Source organism: Lissotriton helveticus, chromosome 11 (assembly GCF_964261635.1).
Source record: "Lissotriton helveticus chromosome 11, aLisHel1.1, whole genome shotgun sequence".
Taxonomy (NCBI): Eukaryota; Metazoa; Chordata; class Amphibia; order Caudata; family Salamandridae; genus Lissotriton; species Lissotriton helveticus.
In genome coordinates, this window is record NC_136072.1 from 1,068,122,867 (window position 1) to 1,068,145,934 (window position 23,068).

The following is a 23,068-nucleotide window of genomic DNA, read 5'->3' on the forward strand; positions in this document are numbered from 1 at the left end:
CCAGTCGCAGCTGGTTTTGGAGTACTTTGTTTTCCCCAGCCACCCTTTCCATTCATCAGGCAGGCTAGGGTCATCAGTTGCACCACAGGGGGTGGAGCCAGCATTGTGCGGGGAAAGCCCAACCCTATTCAGGACCCAGGTGCACCCCTCCCTCACATCAGCATGCTAATCTCTCCATTCACCATCGGGGCAGACCCATCCAGACTCCTGGAGCCAGGCTCACCAGCCAGCTCCAGCCAATCATGTGCCAGCACACTCACTGCACACGCACACCCATGTCTAAAAGTGGCCCTTCCCCACTAGACACATACACGCCGCATACATCGTCGCACTGCATTCAATCGCACGCGTCCAAACATACCAAACTCGAGCTTGCACTCCCCACGCATCAGGAACTAACATGGACACATACATTCCCCATGCATTCCTATGGGAGGGCAGGCCAACCTTACCACACACACGCACCTTACCCTGGGACACAGTGGTAAAGTGCGCAGAAACCAACAATCACTAACACCATGTCATAATTAAAAGCAAAAAGTTCAGGGGTGAACCTGCCAGAAGGGCCAAGTCCAACGACAATGTAATAACTGATGCTGCTGACGACGTCACGTGGAGCCGAATGGAGCCACCCGATTGCACACACAAGGGGTATTGCTCAACAAAAGTTTCTGGATCCAGCCTGGCGCCTGGGAAATTCAAAGGTAAGAAATCTGCAGCTAGATAGAGTCTCTACCAGAGAATGCGTTACCGAACGTAAGTAACTTGTTCGTTAAGGTAAGTAACTTTTTGTTATTGCACAAATATGTTTTGTTTTTTTACCATTTGAAGTTTCTATCACAGGCACATCAGGAGGCCAGCCCTCTTTAGGGCAGGTTAGCAGTTGTTTTGCATAATGCATTTTAACCTGTAAAAGATATAACTCCATGTCCATATTTATTACAGCAGAAACATAACTGTTTATATTTGTTTTTTTTACTATGCGCCCTCCCTTGAGGTCGCACAACCCAATCCCTCATGAATATTTACTTTATTTCTACATCATCTTCTTCTAACTTATAGGTAGATTATTGAACCAATGACCATGGCCCATATGTTCAAGGCCTTTTTGTCACATATTATTGCCAGGACATTTTCTTCCCAATATCCAGAATGCATATTATGCCTTATTAGTGCTTATGCCTTATTAGTGCTGTTTTTTATCTACAGTACTAGAGTAGTTTAGACAACCAGTTCTGAAATATGCACAAGTTCTTAGTGAATTATAAAAATACATAACAATCTAGGTGTATTCAATATGGAAGATCTCGTTTTAAATATTTTGTTCTCTACTCATGCTATATATTCATAGATAACTGGCTGTAAAATGCATTTGCCATTGATTATACTTTATGTATTTTAACTATGGATTCATAGATCAAATAAAGCAGCATAGTACCCACTACCTCCTGATTTGACTACACAAAATGATATCAAGCGAAACCCCATTAAGTCATTGACTCTTATTAACTCTCTTCAGCTGTTCGCTTGGAAAGCTCAACGACATCCTATTCAGAGCCACCGAATTTTCCAAGGTTTCATACAAAGTTAAAAAGTGGTCCAGCAAATGTAAGAAGAACTTTAGCCACCTCTTAGAATACTCATATTCTCTTTCTTATTTACCAAATTATAACAAATTATAAAACAGTACTAATAAAAGCAAGCCATAGCAAAGCCAAATAGGCCTGACATTTGCATGCTTTTGTGATGATTATTATTTTTCTTAATTTAAAATATATGAATATATGTCACAGAAATAAAAATGAGAAAATATACTGCCGACAAAACATAGCCGCCATATGCATGCAATAAGAATCTAAATTTAAAAACCACTCAGTGACGTGGCTGCTTTTTAATTGATTTATTTTTAAATTCCAAGCATTTCAGCTGCTGTGCGCACTTTCCTTTAATACTATTGGTTTTGATATACACATGAATATATTACAACCAACCAACCAAGTAGTTAACATTCAGGCAGCTACAAGGTTACAATGTCACTTAAACACTTTATAACAGCAACGCACAAAGGCAGGCGAAAAATAAATTCCCATCAAACTGGGCAGCCAAAGTGCAGGCAAAATGAATAGCCAACATTTAACATTTAAAAAAAAAAACTAAAAAAACAACAACATACTTCGAACCTTCTTTGTCACTGAAGAGAAAGGTACTATTTTTAGAGGATGTCAACAACGTGCACAGGCTTTGTGTTACTTCTCAAAGTTAAGAGAGCAATGGGTAAAGTGGGCTGACTCACTCTCTATGCTGTGGTGGGAGGGAAGCAAAATATGAACAGCAGTTTAACTGACCAGAGAATGAAGTCTGCTGACCAAAATACCCCCATGTAAGATCTATTTATTTTTTGAAAAACAAAAGCATGACTAGACAGCTAAAAAGGGGGCTGAAAGTTTACCTGCGAATTATTGCTCCATAGGACTTCTAGATGCAGCTCTATAAATATATGTTATTCTTCATGCTTGGGCAGACAGCAACAATATTATGAGTTTAAGTCACCCTATATTGATTGTGGGTCTGATTATGCATGGCTGTAAGCTTTACTATGTAATCATGAAGTACTATTTATTAAAAAGAGGCCAGTTCAAAGATCTTGAAGCCGCCTTTGACACCCTCTATTGTTACATATTTTTAAATAGTCTGACATTTTAAAGGTTGCATGCAGGACTGTTTATTTTACAGCCACAGTGTGATATGGCGCAAAAGGTTTAAAGAGGCTTCTGACAAGGCTATTTCTTGCCACTTATTTCATGCCATGCCGTTAGGTCTTTCACCAGATGTGCCTAAACTAAATGGCCTATCTCCTACATTTATATTGTTTATGGACAATGTGGTCATTGTGGCCTATACAGTAATCACTTTGTGTTCTCATCTTACAAGCTTTTAGTGACGCAGAGATGACATGGTAAATGTCATATATTAAACATTACAGTTCCCAAAAGTAAACTCTTTGTTCAGGGGTTAGAGGGGCACAACCTACATGTTTTCTTATTAAACAAAAAAGGCCAATATGTTTAATTTTCTGTTCCTTTTTTCTGTGGTGTAGCAAATTGGCCCTAGTGCAAACAAGGAAATAGGCCTAATTTGTTAATAAAGTATAGCAATAAAAAAAAAGGTACATGGGGTGTCAAGTGCAGAAAATCTACCTGATTTTTCATCAACAAAAGATCTGGTGGCTGCACAATATCATATTCCAATTGGATGATTGCCAAGTAAAACCTGTATCGGCTACATTACATTTCAGAGATTTAACGTTATACTGACACTCTAACTTGATAACAACTCAGAATATGTTCTTCTGTTACCTGGTACTCCAACTATTTTGACCAAACTTGGGGCCTAATTTATATGTTGTCTGTATGTATACTTCATTGAAAGGAGTATGTATACCGTCCACCATAATTGTTCGCCTACCTGATTTAGATGCGGGTGGATCATAGGTTTGGCTATGGCAGCGACTTTTCTGTCACATTCATAGTCAAACTTCTCTGACAGTCTAATGGCGTAAGGACGGTCAGAGAAATGGCTATAGCTCTGCCTACCCAGTTAGAATGGCAGACATATGGCCATTCTATTACTGTCCCTCACCATCAGTCAAACCCTGGGCGTGAGGGACAGTAAAATGGTAATAATGCTCTCCTCGACATGGAAGATGACTCTCAAGGTGACATTGCATTTTTAAAGTTTAAAAAGAAAATCCAGTTTCTGGAATTTCTTTTTGAAAATAAATAAAGAAAACTGCTTAGTGCAGGGCTTTATCAAGTTGATGGAGCCCTGCACCAAACAATGTAAAGCATTGACAGGAACTGCTGTAACAGTGGTTCTTGACAATGCATTATAAATGACCGCCTGCTTGGCGATCATTTATAAATGTGGCATGCAGTCCCTCCACCATAGGGACACAGTGATATACTCCTTTACCCTGCCAGAACAACGAGCTGTCCATCCACATATAAATTGGGCCCAACAGGCACCAATGTGTCCATTGCATTTTTATGGGTGAGACTCTGGTCTCGGCGGTGTGGGTAGGTCTCAAAGCTCCACACAAGGCTTCTACACCCCACATACATGGGAGTGAAAGTCTGATGTGTTGACCGCCGGGTACTGTTGATGCCTGGAATCGTGGCACTATTAGGTAGATCCAGCTCATCGCAGGTACATTGACACATCAGATTTGACTTCATTGTGTTACTGATGAACCAATTGACATATAAACAATTTGTTTAGTGTAGATAGTTCCCTTTCATATGGTCCTGAAGAATCGCGAGTCCACTGACACATAAGCGAGAAACATGTTGAACGTTACCACTAGTTTTCACTAATTGACACATAAATAGGAGACATTATACTCCAATAAGTGTTGGTTTCATTGCTTTTAATTGAGGCAGGAGACCCCCAGAATAAAGACAATTCCAGGTAGTCCAAGCCCCATTTTACATTCACCCCCACGTCTACACTCTCTTGGCCCCACACCCGCACTTCACAATACGGCTGTTGGATAAAAGATCTCCGATAAAGTGCCCCTCTTTGAGGTGAGCCCGTTGGGTATTGCACTGCCGACCCAACGAGGAGCAGCCCAGATGATGAAGCATGACACCTGAAAGGGTGAGTGAGGGCATTAAAATGCAACAAATGGATTTCCATCTGTAGATCTTTGTGAGACACAGTGGACTCCAGCTTTTGTGTGACTTTTTACTTATCCTCCTTGAGGAACAGCACAACATTCCTTCCTTGTGACTCTGGTGAAGCCAGGAGTGTTGAGTTTACCATTCGCTCTAACTGGCGTCCTGTGGCTGGAGAAGCCAGTTCCTTGCCATGGCTTACTCATGTAATGTCCTTTTGATAGCATTGGACTTGCAGTAGTTATGGAAAGTCTGACTTTAATCAATATGTTTGTATACTACAATTAGACAAAGAAAATCTTGAGCTTTGAGCTTGTTTCTGCTTGTTTTATTTGACTTACATATCAGTGATCAGACATTGTATATTTTTCTACAGGAGTCAAATATTTCTTTGAGTATATTGAGCGTGAACGTTCAAAAGACATAGAAATTCTTCTCCGAAAATATGCTGCCATTGGGCCATTGCTTACCAAAATGGAAGGCTTAGTTGTGCACACCAATACTGGTAGAGACCCCAAAATGGCACAATACTATGGATATTGGGAACGTAAAGTTTACAACAGCTTGACAAAGATGATCACCAAGTAAGAGCAAACTGTTCGATGATCTGTTTGTACTGTTAACATTTTTAGTTTGTACATTTAAGCTAACTTTTATTAACTTTATTTATTCTTGACTTGAAATTTACTGGCACTATTGAAACAGACATTAAAAGTTTGCCTTGTTTGTAAGAGAGTTTATATTTCGTCTATATCTTTAAAAAGTATGTTTGCTTTTAGTGAGAAAAATTCACCAATGTAATTTATTATTTGAAAAAATGTTACTCCTTAATATGCAAAATGACTGTCCATCATTCATTTCATTGTTTTCTGTTTTCCAATATATTTTTCCTTACAATTAAAAGAGTGAACATGAAACAGTGAAACCATTGTTACTAATTGTTTACATCGATTATTTCTGTTTATATATGCATATTACTTATCTCCTTAAAACATTATAAGGATTGAAACTATATACTACAGTGGGAATTTTGTTTATCATGAACAAAAAAAAACTAGAGGTAAAGATCTCACAAAGCACTGTGCCGAATCAAAATGGACCCTATTTATCCCTCCCTGAAGGAAATCCCAAAAACATGTGTAACGTCTGTTGTTTTATCTCACTAGTACAAGACTTCTCCTGTGATCGCTTGCTGCACACGGTTCGGCAGAATAACCACTGTAACATATGGATAAGGGACAGCTCAACCTTCACTTTTAGAAAAGGAATGGGCCCAGCCTCTGGAAAGCATGCTGTTTCCATTTCAATAGAAGCAGAGAGTTTCTCCATTCCTATGCTGTTCAATTCTTTCCCCCTCCACAGATTAATAAATACAATTCTAGCAAAATCTAAGAGTTCCCAGAACCCGTGATGACTAGAGATACTTGTATGTGCTAGGAGATATGACTTCCGGTAGACACTATCCAGTCTTATCTGTGTTATGAAATCTCCTATTTTATGGAACCCTTGAAAAATCACTAGAAAAATATCTGACATAGGCAACATGTCCAATTATCGTCAAGTTTATGGGTAGAGTAGTTACCTGCTGAGTGATGGTCAAATCACATAGCAGTTGGATTTAGCCATATATTTTAAAAATTGAAAGAAGTAACACACAGAATAATTAAATCAGACTTCAACTGGTCATGATTTGTGGCAAGAATAAAAATAACCCTTAATCAATCAGATGCTGAGACCCACAGTGCCTCCAATACTGACTGAAAAAGTGTGGTTGTCACATTAACCCATAAGCTGTGGGGCTGTATGGCACTACAACCCAAACAAATACCACTCATTATTTTACCATGCCTTTTTTTACCATGCAAGGGAAGTCTATTTAAGTGTTCAGACACATGCACTCCTCTCTCTCATATTCCCCAATCCCCCTTTTTTATTTACCCGTGCCATCCAATACTCTTACCCACCATTCAACCCTAAAACACCCTTACCACCCAATACCCCTACCCACCCCTAAACTCTAAAAATAACCTTACCACCCAATATTCTTACCCAACCCTAAAAAAACACCCTTCCCATCCTATAGCCCTATCCATCAACAGTAGGTAGTTGTAGTTAGAACCATGTTTCCATAGGAAAAGCATTTTTTTACTTGCCTATATCCTTGGTGCCATTTGACAAATCCTCACTAACCTTTCCCCAAAATGTTTGCTGGTAATTCTATTTGTGCATGGAAAGTTTCCAAATGATCCGTCAAGCAAGGGCCAAGAAAAAAAAGGGGGGGGGGGGCAAAAAATAGTTTTTCCCATGGTAATTTCCATAGAGATTTTAGACATGGCTTCAGCCCGAACCGATGGAATTACACCAAATGTTGGTCCTGACAGAACCCTTTTTGCTCTTTGGTGTAAATCCATTCCGAAGTTTTTGAGATATGAAATAAAAAGCAAATTTCAGCTTCAGCCGAGTCCCAGAAAAACATAAAAAAAGAAAAGGGGGCGGGTAGAAATATCCTGACCCCTTAGCTCTGGTTGTGGAGTCCCAGAAGGACCACCACTAGAGCAAAAAAACATTTTTGAAAGGTTTTTTTTTGTCACAGAAACGCAACAGATCTGGGAATCCATGGCAAAAAAAAAATGCGGACTCCCACACATTTTTTGGGAAAAGCCCCAGGTGGGCAGAGCTCCAGGGCATAATTAAATTAAAGGAGGGGGCACATGGGGCCCCCATTCCTGAGGAACTTGGTGCCCCAGAGACCACCACCTTCCTGTGCCTTTCTTTAAAAGAAGGAGGGGGCGCATGGGGCCCCCTTTTCTCAGGCTCTATAAGCCCCTCGTACTGCTACCTTGCTGGGGCAATCAAACAGTTTCTGTGAAGCTGGGCCGGACCCCCGAGGCTCGATGACACCACTTCCCCAGGGCTAAATAACACAAAATGCAAACTCCCTGACCTTATTGTACCAGGGGGGATGCCCTGTTTGTCTTTGGCGAGTTAATAATTCCTCTACTGCATCCTTTATAAGAAGAAGGGAAGACATGGGTCTCGACATCCGTCTGCAAAGGGCAAGATATCTAGGTTGGCCTGCCCCGTGAAGCGACGTCATGAGAAGGATGCTGACTCGCCGTTGCCTACTCCTTCTCCATAGGCAACTCCAGCCCACTCTCTGGCGTCTGGAGATTTGCTGGTGCCCAGATATTCTCTGTCTCTTAGAGAGTCTTCTCCGGTTCCTGCGGCTTCACAAGTACCAGCTCCGGTGTCTCTGGCGCCGCAGCCTCAGCCCCCTATAAGGCCTCGAATGGATCAGGACCAAGGAGCTTCGGATCCTTATCCTCCTTTTCCAGGACCAGGAACTGATCTGTCACATTTCCTTAGTGCAATGTTTTGCCTGTTTGCCAAGGCATCTTACTCTACTGGTGTGCCGTCTTGCCCCGTGTGTCTGTTTGCCTTTAATTTGGGCATTCCCTAGCAGTATACCCAGGCGCCTTTAGTGCCTTTCATGCTGACTGCTCCGTCATGGCAGTTTCCGGCACAGAGGTTTTTGACTCTGATACCTCAATCTCTGGCGCTGTCTGGTGTTGGTCCGATGTTATCCCTGATTCGAACGGCGCCGTTGCCCGCTTCGGATGGTCCTTCTTCGACTCTGGCTCCGTTGTCTCCAGTGCCGCAGCTGGCGCTGCCAACACCAATCCCAAAGCGGGAGGGAACCGCAGAGACTGCTAGAGGAAGAGGAGTACCAGCAAGAACATGAGGAAAGGGAGATCCTTAACTCCGTGGATGACTTTAAGGGTCTGCAGGAGGCCAGTGGCCTGGATACTTCCCCAGAGTGGGAGCTTTCTTCTCCGAAGGCTTTGCCTTCGCAGGATGTTTCTCCTTACCACACAGTCATCAGGAAGGCTGCTGATCTGTGGGACCTTCAGTTACCCTGAGCTGAGATGAGGTCAAATATATTGACTGAAGTGTTGCATTCTCCCTCCTCTGCTGTTGAACCTCTGCTGCCTTTTAATGAGGCGTTGACAGAGCCGATTATGGAGGTATGGCAGAAGCCCTTGTCTGCTCCTGCAGTTTCGAGGTCAGCTGCAAGAAGCTACACGCCTGCTCCTGATGATCCAGATTTCTTCTCTGCCCACCTTTCTCCGGAAAGCTTGATAGTTCAGGCTTCTTGTTCCAAGCAGTCAACTGGGTCTTTCCAACTACCCTGGGGATAGAGACTCGAAAAAACTTGAACAGTATGCCAAAAACGTGTTCTCAGCAGCAATTATGGCTCTAAAGTCAACATACGCCACATGTTTGCTAGGGAGGTGCATTCATGCACTAATGGACTCTGTCAAGCAAGTAGCTCCTAAGTTGCCTAAAGATGATCGTGTTCACGTTTTGGAAGCGCTATCTGACACTCAAGCGGCAGCCCGTCAGGTCATTCAGTCTGGTCTGGACACGGTGGAATCGGTCACCAGTGTAATGGGCTCCTCTGTGGCTACAAGGAGGCATGCCTGACTTAGGTCTTCAGGTTCTCTCTGGATGTGTAAGCTGCTCTGCTTGATCTACCCTTCGATTGATCCAGATTGTTTAGAGCGAAAGCGGATTCTGCGCTGCAGCACTTTAAGGACATTAGGGATACTGCAAGATCCCTGGGCCTTCAGTCCCAGCCTATGGGCTATGGATAGAAAAGGTATCAAGGCTATGGGAAAGCAGCTACCTTTCAAGGCCATCAACAGCCACAGCAGCAACAACAGCAGAAGGCTATGTACAAGTCGTACAGAGGAAAAGGCAGAGGCTGTCTGTGTGAAGCTACTCGACTTCAGTCTTCCTTCTCCTCCTCCTCTCCAGTCCACACCACAGGTACCAGAGGAAAGCAGCTCTAGATCCCCCATTGTGAAGCATGTTGGTCCTGTAGGGGGCCGGTGTCCCATTTTCTATAAGATTGGAAATCGTTTACTTTGGACCATTGGGTTTTGAATCTTGTGGAAAAGGGGTATCCCCTACCTTTTCAAGAGTTTCTACCTCCTTACCCTCCTCACCAGGGCTGGTGTTTAGGGGACCATTTGCTGCTTTTGCAGCAGGAGGTTCTTGCCTTGCCACAGAAAGGTGCAATAGAGGTGGTTCAGGAGCAGGAAAGGGGTCAGGGATGCTACTCCCGTTATTTCCTGATCCCCAAAAAGAACGGCCGGTTGAGACCAATCCTGGACCTCAGGGATTTGAATTTTTACCTCAGACTGGAAAAGTTAAAGATGTTGACCCTAGCTCAGGTTCTTTTGGCACTGCAGCAGGAAGACCAGATGTTGTTGATTGACTTGCAGGATGCGTATTTCCACATCCCTAGGCGCATCGAAGTATCTCCGGTTTACAGTAGGTTCTCAACACTACCAGTTTGCGGTCCTTTCATTAGGTCTCACTTCCGCACCTCGGTCTTCACAAAGGTGATGGCGGTGGTGGCAGCACATCTCAGAAGGTCAGGGATTCTGGTTTTCCCCTATCTGGACGACTGGCTGCTCAAAGCAAGGTAGCCAGAGATGGTGCTCTGTTACTTGCAAGTAAAAACACGACTGTTATTCAACTTGGGTTTCTCGATAAATGTACCCAAATCTCACCACCTGCCCTCTCAGCACAGCCTGTTTATAGGGACAGTACTGGACACTACAGTGTGTTGAGCTTTCCCGCCACCGCAGAGGATTCTCAACATTCAGGAGATGATTCCTTTGTTTCACAATGGAGCGGTTGTTCAGTCCTGAAGGTCCTACGCTTGCTTGATCTGTTCACTTCATGCATACTGTTGGTCAACCATGCACGCTGGCACATGAGGGCACTCCAGTGGTGCCCCCGCAGGCAGTGGTATCAGCACAATGGAGATCTCGGGGAGAAGGTCAGAATCTCCATGGACACTGCAGTAGAGCTCTCTGGGTGGAGTCTGCTGGGCAACCTGTCTCAAGGAAGGCTTTTTCAACCTTCTCCACCGGTGGTCACAGTAATCACAGATGCCTCCACTCTAGGGTGGGGTGATCATCTGGGGAATCTGGAGATCAAGGATCTTTGGTCTCCAGAGGAAAGGTTGCTTCACATCAACCTTCTGGAATTGCGGCCAAATGTTTGGCTCTCATGGCCTTTCTTCCCTCCCTTTACGGTCAGTGGATTCAAGTCCTGACGGACAAGACTACCGTGATGTGGTACATAAACAAAAAGGGAGGGGTTGGGTCGTATCGTTTCTGCAGAGAGGCTCTGCGACTCTGGTTCTGGGCTCAGGGCCATCAGATTTTTTGTGTGTTTGCAAATCATCTGGCCAGGGTGCTAAATGTGTGTGCAGACAGTCTCAGTCTGCAATACTCAGCCGAGTGGCAGCTCCATCCGGAGGTGGTCCATCACATCTTCCGGATGAGGGGGTTTTCCTCGGTTCAACCTGTTTGCCACTCACAAGAACATGCACTGCCCATGGTTCTGCAGTCTTCAGTTTCCGATGCAGGAAACGTTGGGGGACACGTTTAAAGTGGATTGGAGCTTGCAGCTCCTTTACGCGTTTCCTCCCATACTCTTGATTACTCGAGTTCTGAGGATGATTCGCCAAGACCGGGTCCAAGTCATATTGATCACTCTGGATTGGCCTAGAAGGGTGTGGTACACAGATCTTCTTCCCCTCTCTTCACACCCTCCGTCTCCCTCTCAGGGCAGACCTCCTCTTGCATTCCCAGGGGCAGGTTCTACACCCCCACCTCAAGGGCTGTACTTTCATGCCTGGAGATTGAAAGAGGCAACCTGAGTTCTTTCTCTCTCCTACTGTATGTGGTGGATGTTATTTTATCATCCAGGAGACACTCCACCTAATCTATTTATTCCTCTAGGTGGTCCAAGTTTGTGAAATCGTGTGGAGAGAGGTCCAATGATTCTTTGAAGGCCCATTTATCTGATGTACTTGGCTTTTCACTTTTCCTGGCTCAGCAAGGTTGTGCTATGGCTACGGTAAAGGGTAACGTGTCGGCCTTGTCGGCTTTCCTCTGTTTGCCGGACCAGCCGTCTTTGTTTAAGTCCCCCATTGTTATGAGGTTCACTAAGGGCCGCACCAATAGGTTTCCTCATAATCCCTTCATTATACCTGTGGGATTTGAATTTAGTACCTACTTTCCTGACATGGTCTCCTTTTGAGTCTCTTTATAGTTGTCTGTTGAGACTTCTTAAATTCAAGACAGTTTTTCTGACAGCTATTACCTCAGCCAGGAGGGTAACTAAGCTTCTGATAGATACATCTGCTGTGTGGATTCCTCACCTTGTGAATAGCCCCTTGCGTCAGCAACATTCGGAAATTCTTTTCGTAGCCTCGCGCCGACGTGGACTTGGACGTCAAAGAGACACGGCATCGCACGCGACTCCGCTGACGTCACTGACGCCTATAATAGGCCCACGCCGGCGTGATGACATCAGTTCCCTTTTTTCCGCGTCGTCGACGCTAACGGTTTCGGGAATCTCAGTAGCCAACTGGTACTTTGTTGCCTTTTTGTTACCGCTTTCTGCTTCTTTGTTTCTTGTCTCTTCGGCGATGTCGACAAAGAAGACCGGGTTCAAGCCCTGCAGGGAGTGCGGAAAAATGATGTCCATAACTGACCCGCACGAGGACTGCATTTGGTGTTTGAGCTCTGATCACGATGTGGATGGGTGTTCGTCTTGTCAGAAGATGAACCAAAGGCCCTGAGGGAAAGAGAGACCAAGCTCCTGGTAGCGAAGCTGAAGGCTGGAAAAGGAAAATCTTCGAGGTCTCGTTCTCGAAGGGCGAGGTCGAGGTCCAGGTCAAAGTCAAGATCCGGGTCTAGAGAGGAGTCGTCTTCGAGGTCCGCTTCAGACCATGCTTCGAAGTCGAAGAGGAAGCATAAGAAGAGGAGGCATGAGTCCCGACGTCGTTCCAGTAAGGAGTCGGGCTCGAGGTAGAAGTCACCGAAGAAGGTACGTTCTAAGGTGGTTACGCTGGATGTCTCAGCACCTGAAGGTGAGGCCTCGCCTTCGGAGTCGCGGGTGAAGTCCCCCGACTCTGGCTTCGAATCCGTCTCCGGCGCCCTCCCCGGCCCGAGCAGAGGAAGAGGTTCAGGTGGATGTGGATTCCGCGCCTACCGAAGAGCCGAATCGGAACCCTCCACAAGACCAGCCTGAGGGTTTACAGCCACCCTTTCCAACCCCAGGCCAGGACCCATTGGCGTTTCTGAACGCTATGTATGGCGTCGTTTCAAGGGCGTGGTACCCCTCTGGCGCACCTTTGGGTCCCATGGGTCCTCTGGCTTTCAATCTAGGAGTCCCTCACTCCTATCCTCCTGCTCCATTCATGCCCTATATGCCGGCTCCGATGCCACCATGGCAATTTCCGGCTCCGCCGAAGCCGTCGACGCCGCTCCAGATCGACCTCGAGAGCATCCTGCTGGGCCATCGGATTCGATACCGACGTCGATCCCGGCTCCGTCGGAGCCGTTGGTGGATCCGGCTGCGAGGCGTGTCAAGGAGAGGTCCCGAAGGGATACTCGACGCCTTTTGGAAGATCGTAGGTATATGGAGTCACATCCTGATATGGAGGAAGGTGAATTGGAGGAGGACTGTTTTGAGGAACTGGCTGACGCTGGTAGCCTGGATTTCTCTCCGGAGTGGGAGTTGCCTTCAGGCTCAGATACACCTTCTAAGGATGTCCAGCCTTATCATATGGTGATGAGGAAGGCTGCAGAACCTCTGCTATTGACTTTGCCAATGGTGGAGTTTAAATCCAATCTTCTCACAGAGGTTTTACATTCGCCTAGTTCTGTGGTAGAACCATTGCTTCCGTTTAATGACGCCTTAACGGAGCCCATTTTGGAGGTGTGGAAGAAGCCACTGTCAGCTCCTGCAGTATCTAAGAGTGTGGCAAGAAGGTACAGGGTTGCCCCTGAAGACCCTGATTTTTTGACGTCTCATCCATCACCAGAGAGTCTAGTCATTCAAGCAGCCTGCGCCAAAAAGAATGTGAGTGCCTTTCCCCAGGTCCCCAGTGAAAAAGAGGCAAAGAAACAGGATCAGGTGGCTAAAAAGACCTTCTCCTCTGCAAACATGGCGTTGAAGTCGACTAATGCCACTTGTCTGATGGGGAGGTATGTGCATGCCCTTATGGATACTATGCGTTCTTTAGCTCCTAAGATTCCTGATGCCAACAGGAAGGATTTTGAGGAGGTAATTTCGGATGCACAGGCAGCAGCTCGCCAAGTGATACAGAGGGGTCTGGACACTGCGGACTCGGTGGCACGTATCATGGGCACTGCTGTCGCCACTAGAAGATCAGCTTGGCTGAAATCCTCAGACTTTTCGGCAGATGTTCAGGCGACCTTGCCGGATCTGCCGTTTGATGGATCTGGTCTCTTGGAGAAGAAAGCTGATACGGCCCTGGAGAGATTTAAAGACAGTAGTGCAACTGCTAAATCTTTAGGTCTCCAGATCAGAGGCTCTTCGACTAACAGGAGATTCTGATAGATACATCTGCCGTGTGGATTCCTCACCTTGTGAATATCCCCCTTGCGTCATCAACATTCGGAAATTCTTTTCGTAGCCTCGCGCCGATGTGGACTAGGACGTCATAGAGACACGACATCGCTCGCGACTCCGCTGACGTCACCGACGCCTATAATAGGCCCACGCCGGCGTGATGACATCAGTTCCCTTTTTTCCGCTTCGTCGACGCTAACGGTTATCGGGAATCTCAGTAGCCAACTGGTACTTTGTTTCCTTTTTGTTACCATTTTCTGCTTCTTTATATCTTGTCTCTTCGACGATGTTAACAAAGAAGACCGGCTTCAAGCTCTTCAGGGAATGTGGGAAAATGATGTCTATTACCGACCCACACGATGACTGCATCTGGTGTTTAAGCTCCGACCACGATGTGGATGGTTGTTCCTCTTGTCGAAAGATGAACCCGAAGGCCCTGAGGGAAAGAGAGACCAAACTCCTGGTGGCGAAATTGAAAGCTGGAAAAGGAAAATCGTCGAGGTCTCGTTCTCGAAGAGCGAGGTCGAGGTCGAGGTCGAAGTCAAGGTCTGGGTCTCGAGAGGAGTCATCTTTGAGGTCCGCTTCAGATCATACTTCGAAGTCGAAGAAGAAGCATAAGAAGAGGAGACATGAGTCCCGACGTCGTTCCGGTAAGGAGTCGGGATCAAGGTCGAGATCACAGAAGAAGGTACGTTCTAAGGTGGTTAGTCTGGATGTCTCTGAACCGGAAGGTGAGGCCTCACCTTCGGAGTCGCGTGTTCAGTCACCGGCGCCGGCTTCGAATCCGTCTCCGGCGCCGTCCCCGGCCCGAGATGAGGAAGAGGTTCAAGTGGATGTGGATTCTGCGCCTACCAAAGAGCCGAATCCGAATCCTCCACAAGACCAGCCTGGGGGTTTCCAACCACCATTTCCAACCCCAGGCCAAGACCCATCAGCGTTTCTAAACGCTATGTATGGTGTCTTTTCAAGGGCATGGTACCCCTCTGGCGCACCTTCGGGTCCCATGGGTCCGCTGGCTTTCAATCTAGGAGTCCCTCCCTCCTATCCTCCTGCTCCATTTATGCCTTATAAGCCAGCCCCAACGCCGCCTTGGCAGTTTCCGGCACCACCGAGGCCGTCGACGCCGGTTCCGGCGTCGCCCGCTCCAGAACGACCTCGAGAGCATCCGGCTGCGCCTTCGGATTCGATACCGACGTCGATCCCGACTCCGTCAGAGCCGTTGGTGGATCCGGCTGCGAGGCGTGTGAAAGAGAGGTCCAGAAGGGAAGCTCAACGCCTTTTGGAAGAAAGAAGGTATATAGAATCTCATCCTGATATGGAGGAAGGTGAATTGGATGAGGATTGTTTTGATGAACTGGCTGACGCTGGTAGCCTGGACTTCTCTCCGGAGTGGGAGTTGACTTCAGGCTCTGATACACCTTCTAAAGATGTCCAACCTTACCATATGGTTATGAGAAAGGCGGCAGATCTTCTTCAGTTAACTTTGCCAACAGTGGAATTTAAATCCAATCTTCTCACTGAGGTTTTACATTCTCCTAGTTCTGTGGTAGAGCCGTTGCTTCCATTTAATGACGCCTTGACAGAGCCCATTTTGGAAGTGTGGAAGAAACCATTATCAGGTCCTGCAGTATCCAAGAGTGTGGCAAGAAGGTACAGGGTTGCACCTGAAGACCCTGCTTTTTTGACTTCTCATCCTTCACCAGAGAGCCTAATCATTCAAGCAGCTTGCTCTAAAAAGAATGTAAGGGCATTTCCCCAGGTTCCTTGTGAAAAAGAGGCAAAGAAACAAGATCAGGTTGCTAAAAAAACCTTTTCCTCTGCAAGCATGGCGTTGAAGTCAACTAATGCCACTTGTCTGATGGGGAGATATGTGCATGCCCTTATGGATTCTTTGCATGTTCTAACTCCTACGGTTCCTGATGCCAACAGGAAGGATTTTGAGGAGGTGATCTCGGATGCACAGGCAGCGGCTCGCCAAGTTATACAAAGTGGTCTGGACACTGCGGACTCTGTGGCGCGTATCATGGGCACTGCTGTCGCCACTAGAAGATCAGCTTGGCTGAAATCCTCAGACTTTTCAGCGGATGTTCAGGCGACTTTACTGGATCTTCCGTTTGATGGGTCTGGTCTCTTTGGGAAGAAAGCTGATGCGGCCCTTGAGAGATTTAAAGTCAGTAGGGCAACTGCTAAATCTTTAGGTCTTCAGATAAGGGGCTCTTTGACCAACAAGAGATTCAGGGGTTTTGGTCGCTCTTCCTTTCGGAATTACCGACAAGGTCAGCAGCAACAACAGCATCAGCAGAAAAATTCCATGTACAGGTCATACAGGGGAAAGCAAAGAGCGCGTCCTCATGGACGTCAAGCCTCTTCCTCCTCCACTTCCTCTAACCCCCCTGCCGCAGAAAAGCAGTCCTAGATCCGCCATTCAGGATCATGAGGGTCCGGTGGGGGGTCGGCTTACCCATTTTCTACAAGATTGGGAATCGGTTACATCAGATCTTTGGGTTCTCAATCTTGTAGAAAATGGGTATGCACTTCCTTTTCGGGAATTCCCTCCCAATTACCCGCCTTGCCAAGGTTTTTGCATCGAGGAACATCTATTACTTCTACAGGAGGAAGTGTTGACTTTGTTATGAAAGGGTGCGATAGAGGTGATCCCAGAGCAAGAAAGGGGTCAGGGATGCTACTCCCGGTATTTCCTGATACCCAAGAAGGATGGTAGACTTCGTCCAATCCTGGATCTCAGGATCTTGAATCTCTATCTGAAACAGGAGAAATTCAAGATGCTCCCCCCTTGCTCAGGTTCTTCAAGCGCTGCTAGAAGAAGACTGGATGGGGGTCACTCGACGTGCAGGATGCGTACTTTCACATCCCAATCCTGAAGTCACACAGGAAGTATCTCCGTTTTACGGTGGGATCGCAGCACTATCAGTTTGCGGTCCTTCCGTTTGGACTTACTACTGCGCCTCGAGTCTTCACCAAGGTGATTGCGGTGGTGGCAGCGCATCTCAGAAGGTCGGGGATTCCAGTATTCCCTTATTTGGACGACTGGCTGATCAAAGCAGAGTCCTCAGAGAGAGTGCTCCATCATCTACGAGAGACAAAACCCAGTTGTTGTACAGTTTGGGTTTTTCGATAAATGTACCCAAGTCTCACCTGGTACCCTCCCAGCGCAACCTGTTCAAAGGTGCTGTGCTGGACACGACTGTATGTCGCGCATTCCCTCCTCCTCAAAGGATTCGCGACATACAGGAAATGATTCCTTTATTTTACAATGGAGCGGTCGTTCCAGTCCTGAAGGTCCTTCGTCTGCTCGGTCTGATGGCTTCCTGCATTCTGTTGGTCAACCATGCACGCTGGCACATGAGGGCGCTCCAGTGGTGCCTCCGCAGGCAGTGGTATCAACACAACGGAGATCTCAGGGAGTCAGTGAGGATCTCCAGAGAAGCTGCGGCGGATCTGTCTTGGTGGGGCGTGGAAGGCAACCTGTCTCAGGGGAAGCCTTTTCAGCTGCCTCCTCCGGTGGCCACAGTAATAACGGATGCATCCACTCTAGGGTGGGGTGCTCATCTGGGGGATATGGAGGTCAAGGGTCTTTGGTCTCCAGAGGAAAGGTTGCTTCATATCAACCTTCTAGAATTGCGGGCGATACGTTTGGCGCTCAAGGCCTTCCTCCCTTCCCTTCGCGGTCAGTCGGTACAGGTCCTGACGGACAATACGACCGCGATGTGGTACATCAACAAGCAGGGAGGAGTGGGGGCGCAGTGTCTCTGCAGAGAGGCTCTGCGTCTCTGGTCCTGGGTTCAGGACCATCAGATTTGTCTGATGGCGAATCATCTGGCCGGAGTTCTGAACGTGCGTGCAGACAGTCTCAGTCGGCAGTTCTCGGCCGACCACGAGTGGAGGCTTCACCCGGAGGTGGTTCGTCACGTCTTTCGGACGTGGGGGACTCCTCAGGTGGACCTGTTCGCCACTCGCGAGAATGCTCACTGCCTGTCATTCTGCAGTCTCCAGTATCCGATGCAAGGAGCCTTGGGGGACGCGTTTCAGTTGAGTTAGGGAAGGCAACTCCTTTACGCGTTTCCTCCCATACCTTTGATTCCTCGGGTTCTGAGGAAGATTCGCCAAGACCGGGCCCAAGTCATATTGGTCGCCCCGGACTGGCCAAGAAGGGTGCGGTATACAGATCTTCTCCACCTCTCCTCTCACCCGCCGCTTCGTCTCCCTCTCAGGGCAGACCTCCTCTCTCAGATGGAGGGGCAGGTTCTACACCCCCACCTCCAGACATTAAACCTTCATGCCTGGAGATTGAACGGGGCAACCTGAATTCCTTTTCTCTCCCGCCTGACGTGGTGGATGTCATCTTGTCAGCCAGGCGTGACTCCACTAAGTCCATCTATTCATATAGATGGTCAAAATTTGTCACTTGATATGGGGAGAAATCTATTGACCCTTTGAGAGCACATTTGTCTGATGTTCTCCAGTTTGCCTTCTCTCTGGCGCAGCAAGGGCTTGCTGTTGCCACAGTTAAGGGCTATCTTTCTGCGCTGTCGGCATTTCTCTGCTAGCCTGACCAGCCATCTCTTTTTAAATCTCCTGTAGTTTTAAGGTTTTTGAAGGGCCTCATAAATAAGTTCCCTCCTACTCCTTTTATTGTGCCTCAGTGGGACTTCAATCTTGTCTTGACCTTTTTAATGGGTGCTCCCTTTGAGCCTCTTCACAAATGTCCTTTGAGGCTTTTAACTCTTAAGACAGTCTTCCTCGTTGCAATAACCTCAGCAAGGAGGGTAAGTGAGCTTCAAGCTCTTAGTTACAAGCCCCCATTCTTGACCATTCATGCTAATCGAATGGTTCTTAGGACCAGGGCTGCTTTTCTCCCAAAGGTGGTGACTCCTTTCCACCTTGGTCAATCCATTACCCTCCCTACCTTGTATCCTCCCCCACACCCTTCCAAGGAGGAGGAGAGATTACACCGTCTGGACCCCAAGAGGGCGGTGTCCTTTTACTTGGACAGATCTAAAGACTGTCGTTTGGATGACCAGCTCTTCATTGGGTTTGCTGGCTGCAAAAGAGGAAGAGCGGTCTATAAAAGAACCTTGTCAAGATGGATCGTCCTATGTATAAAGATCTGCTACACTTTGGCCGGTAAGGATCCACCAGAGGGCATAAGGGCTCATTCTACAAGAGCTAAATCTTCAACCTCAGCATTGGCTAGAGGTGTTCCTGTAGAGGACATTTGTAGGGCGGCAACTTGGTCTTCCCTCCACACTTTCGCGAAGCTTTACTGCTTGGATTCCGAGGTGAGGAGGGACGGCCACTTTGGGCGCTCTCTCCTTCAGGATTTCCTGGTTTAGAAGAGTGGACACACTCCTCCGGGAGTGGGGACTGCTGTGGGACTCTATTCACAAGGTGAGGAATCCACAGGGCAGATGTATCTATCAAAAGAACAAGTTACTTACCTTCGGTAACGCTTTTTCTGGTAGATACAATATCTGCCTGTGGATTCCTCACTGACCCACCCGCCTCCCCGTTGTCCACTCTTCTATACCAGAATATCTGTATTGTGTTTATTTTATGATCAAGAAAATGTGTTATTTCAAATGTTTGTTTACATTTGCTTCACACTGTGTGTGTTATTTTGACTGTCGTGTACTGTTTATACTATGTACATTACTACTGTCATTGGTCCATCCGTGTACCTCGAAGGCACGGAAAAAAGGGCGGAACTGATGTCATCACGCCGGCGTGGGCCTAATATAGGCGTCGGTGACGTCAGCGGAGTCGCGTGCGATGCCGTGTCTCTATGACGTCCAAGTCCACGTCGGCGCGAGGCTACGAAAAGAATTTCCGAATGTTGCTGACGCAAGGGGATATTCACAAGGTGAGGAATCCACAGGCAGATATTGTATCTACCAGAAAAAGCGTTACAGAAGGTAAGTAACTTGTTCTTCAGGCTCTTAGTTCTAAGCCTCCGTTCTTAACCATTCATACAGAAAAGATGGTTCTCAGGACCAGGGCTGCTTTCCTGCATAAGGTGGTCACTCCTTTCCATGGCAGTCTATTACCTTACCTACCTTCTATCCTCCCCCTCACCCTTCCAAGGAGGAGGAAAGACTACACTGCCTGGAACCTAGGAGGGCTGTCAGCGTCACCTGGACAGAACCAGGGACTTAAGACTTGCTGTTTGTGGGCTATGTTGGAAGGATGAAGGGCAAATCTGTCCACAAACAAACACTTTCCAGGTGGATCATCTTGTGTAGAAAGATCTGCTATGTCTTGGCCAAGAAGAAGCCGCCTGAAGGTATTAGAGCTCATTCCACCAGAGCTAACTCATCTTTAGCTAGAGGTGTTCCTGTTGTAGACATCTGTAAGGCGGCAACTTAGGCCTCCCTCCACACCTTTGCAAAGCATAATTGCTTGGCTTCTGAGGTTAGGAGGGACGAACATTTTGCACGCTCTGTGCTGCAAGATGTTTTGGTAGAGACAGGTGAACCCCCTCCTCTGAGAAAGGAACAGCTTGGGGACTCATTTCAAAAAGCGAAGAATCCACAGGCAGATGTATCAGAAGACACAAGTTACGTACCTTTGGTAATGCTTTTTCTGGTGGATACAGTATCTGCCTATGGATTCCTCACTGACCCACCCGCCTCCCCGTTGTCCACCTGCCTGTACCGAAAAAACTTCTGACTGTTTGACTTGTTATTTTTCATATGTCATTTATATATCATACAGTTTATTGCTAGGAAATGCTTTGGTTTTTGGGCTTTTCCTTTTTATATATATACTGTATGTATCTGTGTACATATTTTGTATACTGTGTATACTTGTATTATGTTGTCGATCCGCTTATTTGTCTCGAAAGCATGGAAAAAATGGGTGAAACTGACGTCAGCTTGCCGACGAGGTCTTCTTATGGCTCCGGTGACATTATACGGAGTTGCGAGTGAAGCCGTGCATTTGTGACATCCTCGTTGACGTGCGAGAGCTAAGAAAATAATTTCCGCGGAATGCTGGTGCAGCCGGCAGTATACAAGCCATAAAACTGAACTTTTCCTGATAAAAGGCGCTTTGTATACAGGACCTGTGGCGGAAACACAGGTTTAAATTTTCCAAGAACTGCATTGAAGCACCAAGTAGAGAGAACAGAAATGGTGGATTCTGGGTACTGTGGTTCTAATACCACAGTTAAAGACATTTGAGAAACAAAATGTTGGGACACAGGTCTGATGGAAATACTTTATTTTCAAGGAACTTTCCTGATGGGATTACAAGTACTTACCAACACTGTGGGATAGAAATGTACATTTTTATGCATTTGAACACCTACTGCCACTTTAAATCGAACTGGTGGACATTTGTCCTTCTTCAATGTCTAGAGCTACGTTTTTTTAAAATGCCAACGAACCCATCCTAAGGAATGCTGCATATGATTACGCCTCGAGGGAGGCGAAACGCGTCATGCTATGCTTGAATGGTCTCCATTAAAGAAAGCGAACAGCACGCTTGGAGTGGCCTGTCTCGAGTTACTATCCTGTAGCTTGTGTTTTGGTGATATATATATATATATATATATATATATATATATATATATATATATATATAGCTTGCCGACGAGGTCTTCTTATGGCTCCGGTGACATTATACGGAGTTGCAAGTGAAGCCGTGCTATTGTGACGTCCTCGTCGACGTGCAAGAGCGAATCCATAGGTAGATACTGTATCCACCAGAAAAAAAGTGTTACCGAATGTATGTAACTTGTTCTTTAGCACAAAGCTTCAACTATGTGAGGAATGTTTACAGGGACACCAGATTTTTGACTTTGATTAATGATGTGAATCTTGTGCTCTGACTTTGTATTTTAGTGTAAGAAGTGATTGATTACACCTATGAATGGAAGGGCAGTGAAAGAACATTTATGCAGCACACTAATACATCAGCGTAGTCAGTAAACATGACAGCAGTCTTCCTTTATTGATATATTATTACATCCAATCTGTACTACAGGCTTCCAACAACAATTGAAGCCTCGCGTTCTGTAGTCTGCTCAGACTCTATTACAAGTAAATCAGACGTTGGGTGAGACCCAATAAAATCACGTCATAACGTTCCTGTGCTCACTTTCCTTTCTCTGCAAGCTATCAGTAAGTATATTCTTATATTGTATGAGGCATCAAAGCATTTTCAATTGTGGATATCAATTTAATGGACATTCGTGTTTGTGACTAGTGCTCACCTATCATATTACAGTTCCTTGAGAAGAGCCTTTATGAAAAAGAGCAGCTCTAGAATAGCCTTTGTACTCTTGCTCTCTGGAAGCAATCTTTATGGTCCATGTTCAGAAAGGGGCTTTTGTCGTTTTTTCCAGGCACTTTGTCAACATTTATACATGCATCTATTGGAATTCATAAATTGTTAATGATTGTGGAATAGTGGAGAAAGACTGCATAATTTGTTACGGTGAAGTCAAGATTGTATGGAAGAGGTACATAAAGGAGGGGCGTGGCCAACAGTATGGCCGGTTAGGACGCATACCTCCGTTATCCGACGTTAACATCACCAAAAACAACCCCGATTCCTCGCCTACCAGAAAGCAGAGGATCCGGACACCGTCTGGCGATCATCGCTGGAGCCCCCTAGTCTGCAAACGACGAGAAAAAGGCTGCTTGACTCCCAGCTCGGATGCGACTGGTGGACCAAAGATGGCGGCGGGACGCTAAAGCATAGCGGAAGTCCCGAGCTCGGCCCGTACTGCATTGCGACCTACACGGAGCAGGCCTGACCGCATTGTCTGCCGACAGGAGACCGGCGGGGCCCCGGGACGAGGACGGAAGGGCTGAGGTAACCGCCTGAGAGCCGCGAGCGGAGAGGAAGGCACGAGCTGCGCCCCGGGTGTACCGCATGGCCTGGGCGCTGCCGGAGCGTGAGGCCAG

The 23,068-nt window shown here is 46.6% G+C and overlaps 1 protein-coding gene across 2 annotated transcripts in view; it reads left to right on the forward strand.

Moving 5' to 3' along the window:
• DNAH10 (dynein axonemal heavy chain 10) overlaps positions 1-23,068 on the forward strand; it is a 2,445,728-nt gene that overhangs the window by 695,940 nt on the left and 1,726,720 nt on the right. For both annotated transcript variants that reach the window (XM_078667623.1, XM_078667624.1), the window contains one exon: positions 5,050-5,257. In XM_078667623.1, the coding sequence (XP_078523749.1) occupies positions 5,050-5,257 (208 nt within the window). The remainder of the gene's footprint in view (positions 1-5,049; positions 5,258-23,068) is intronic.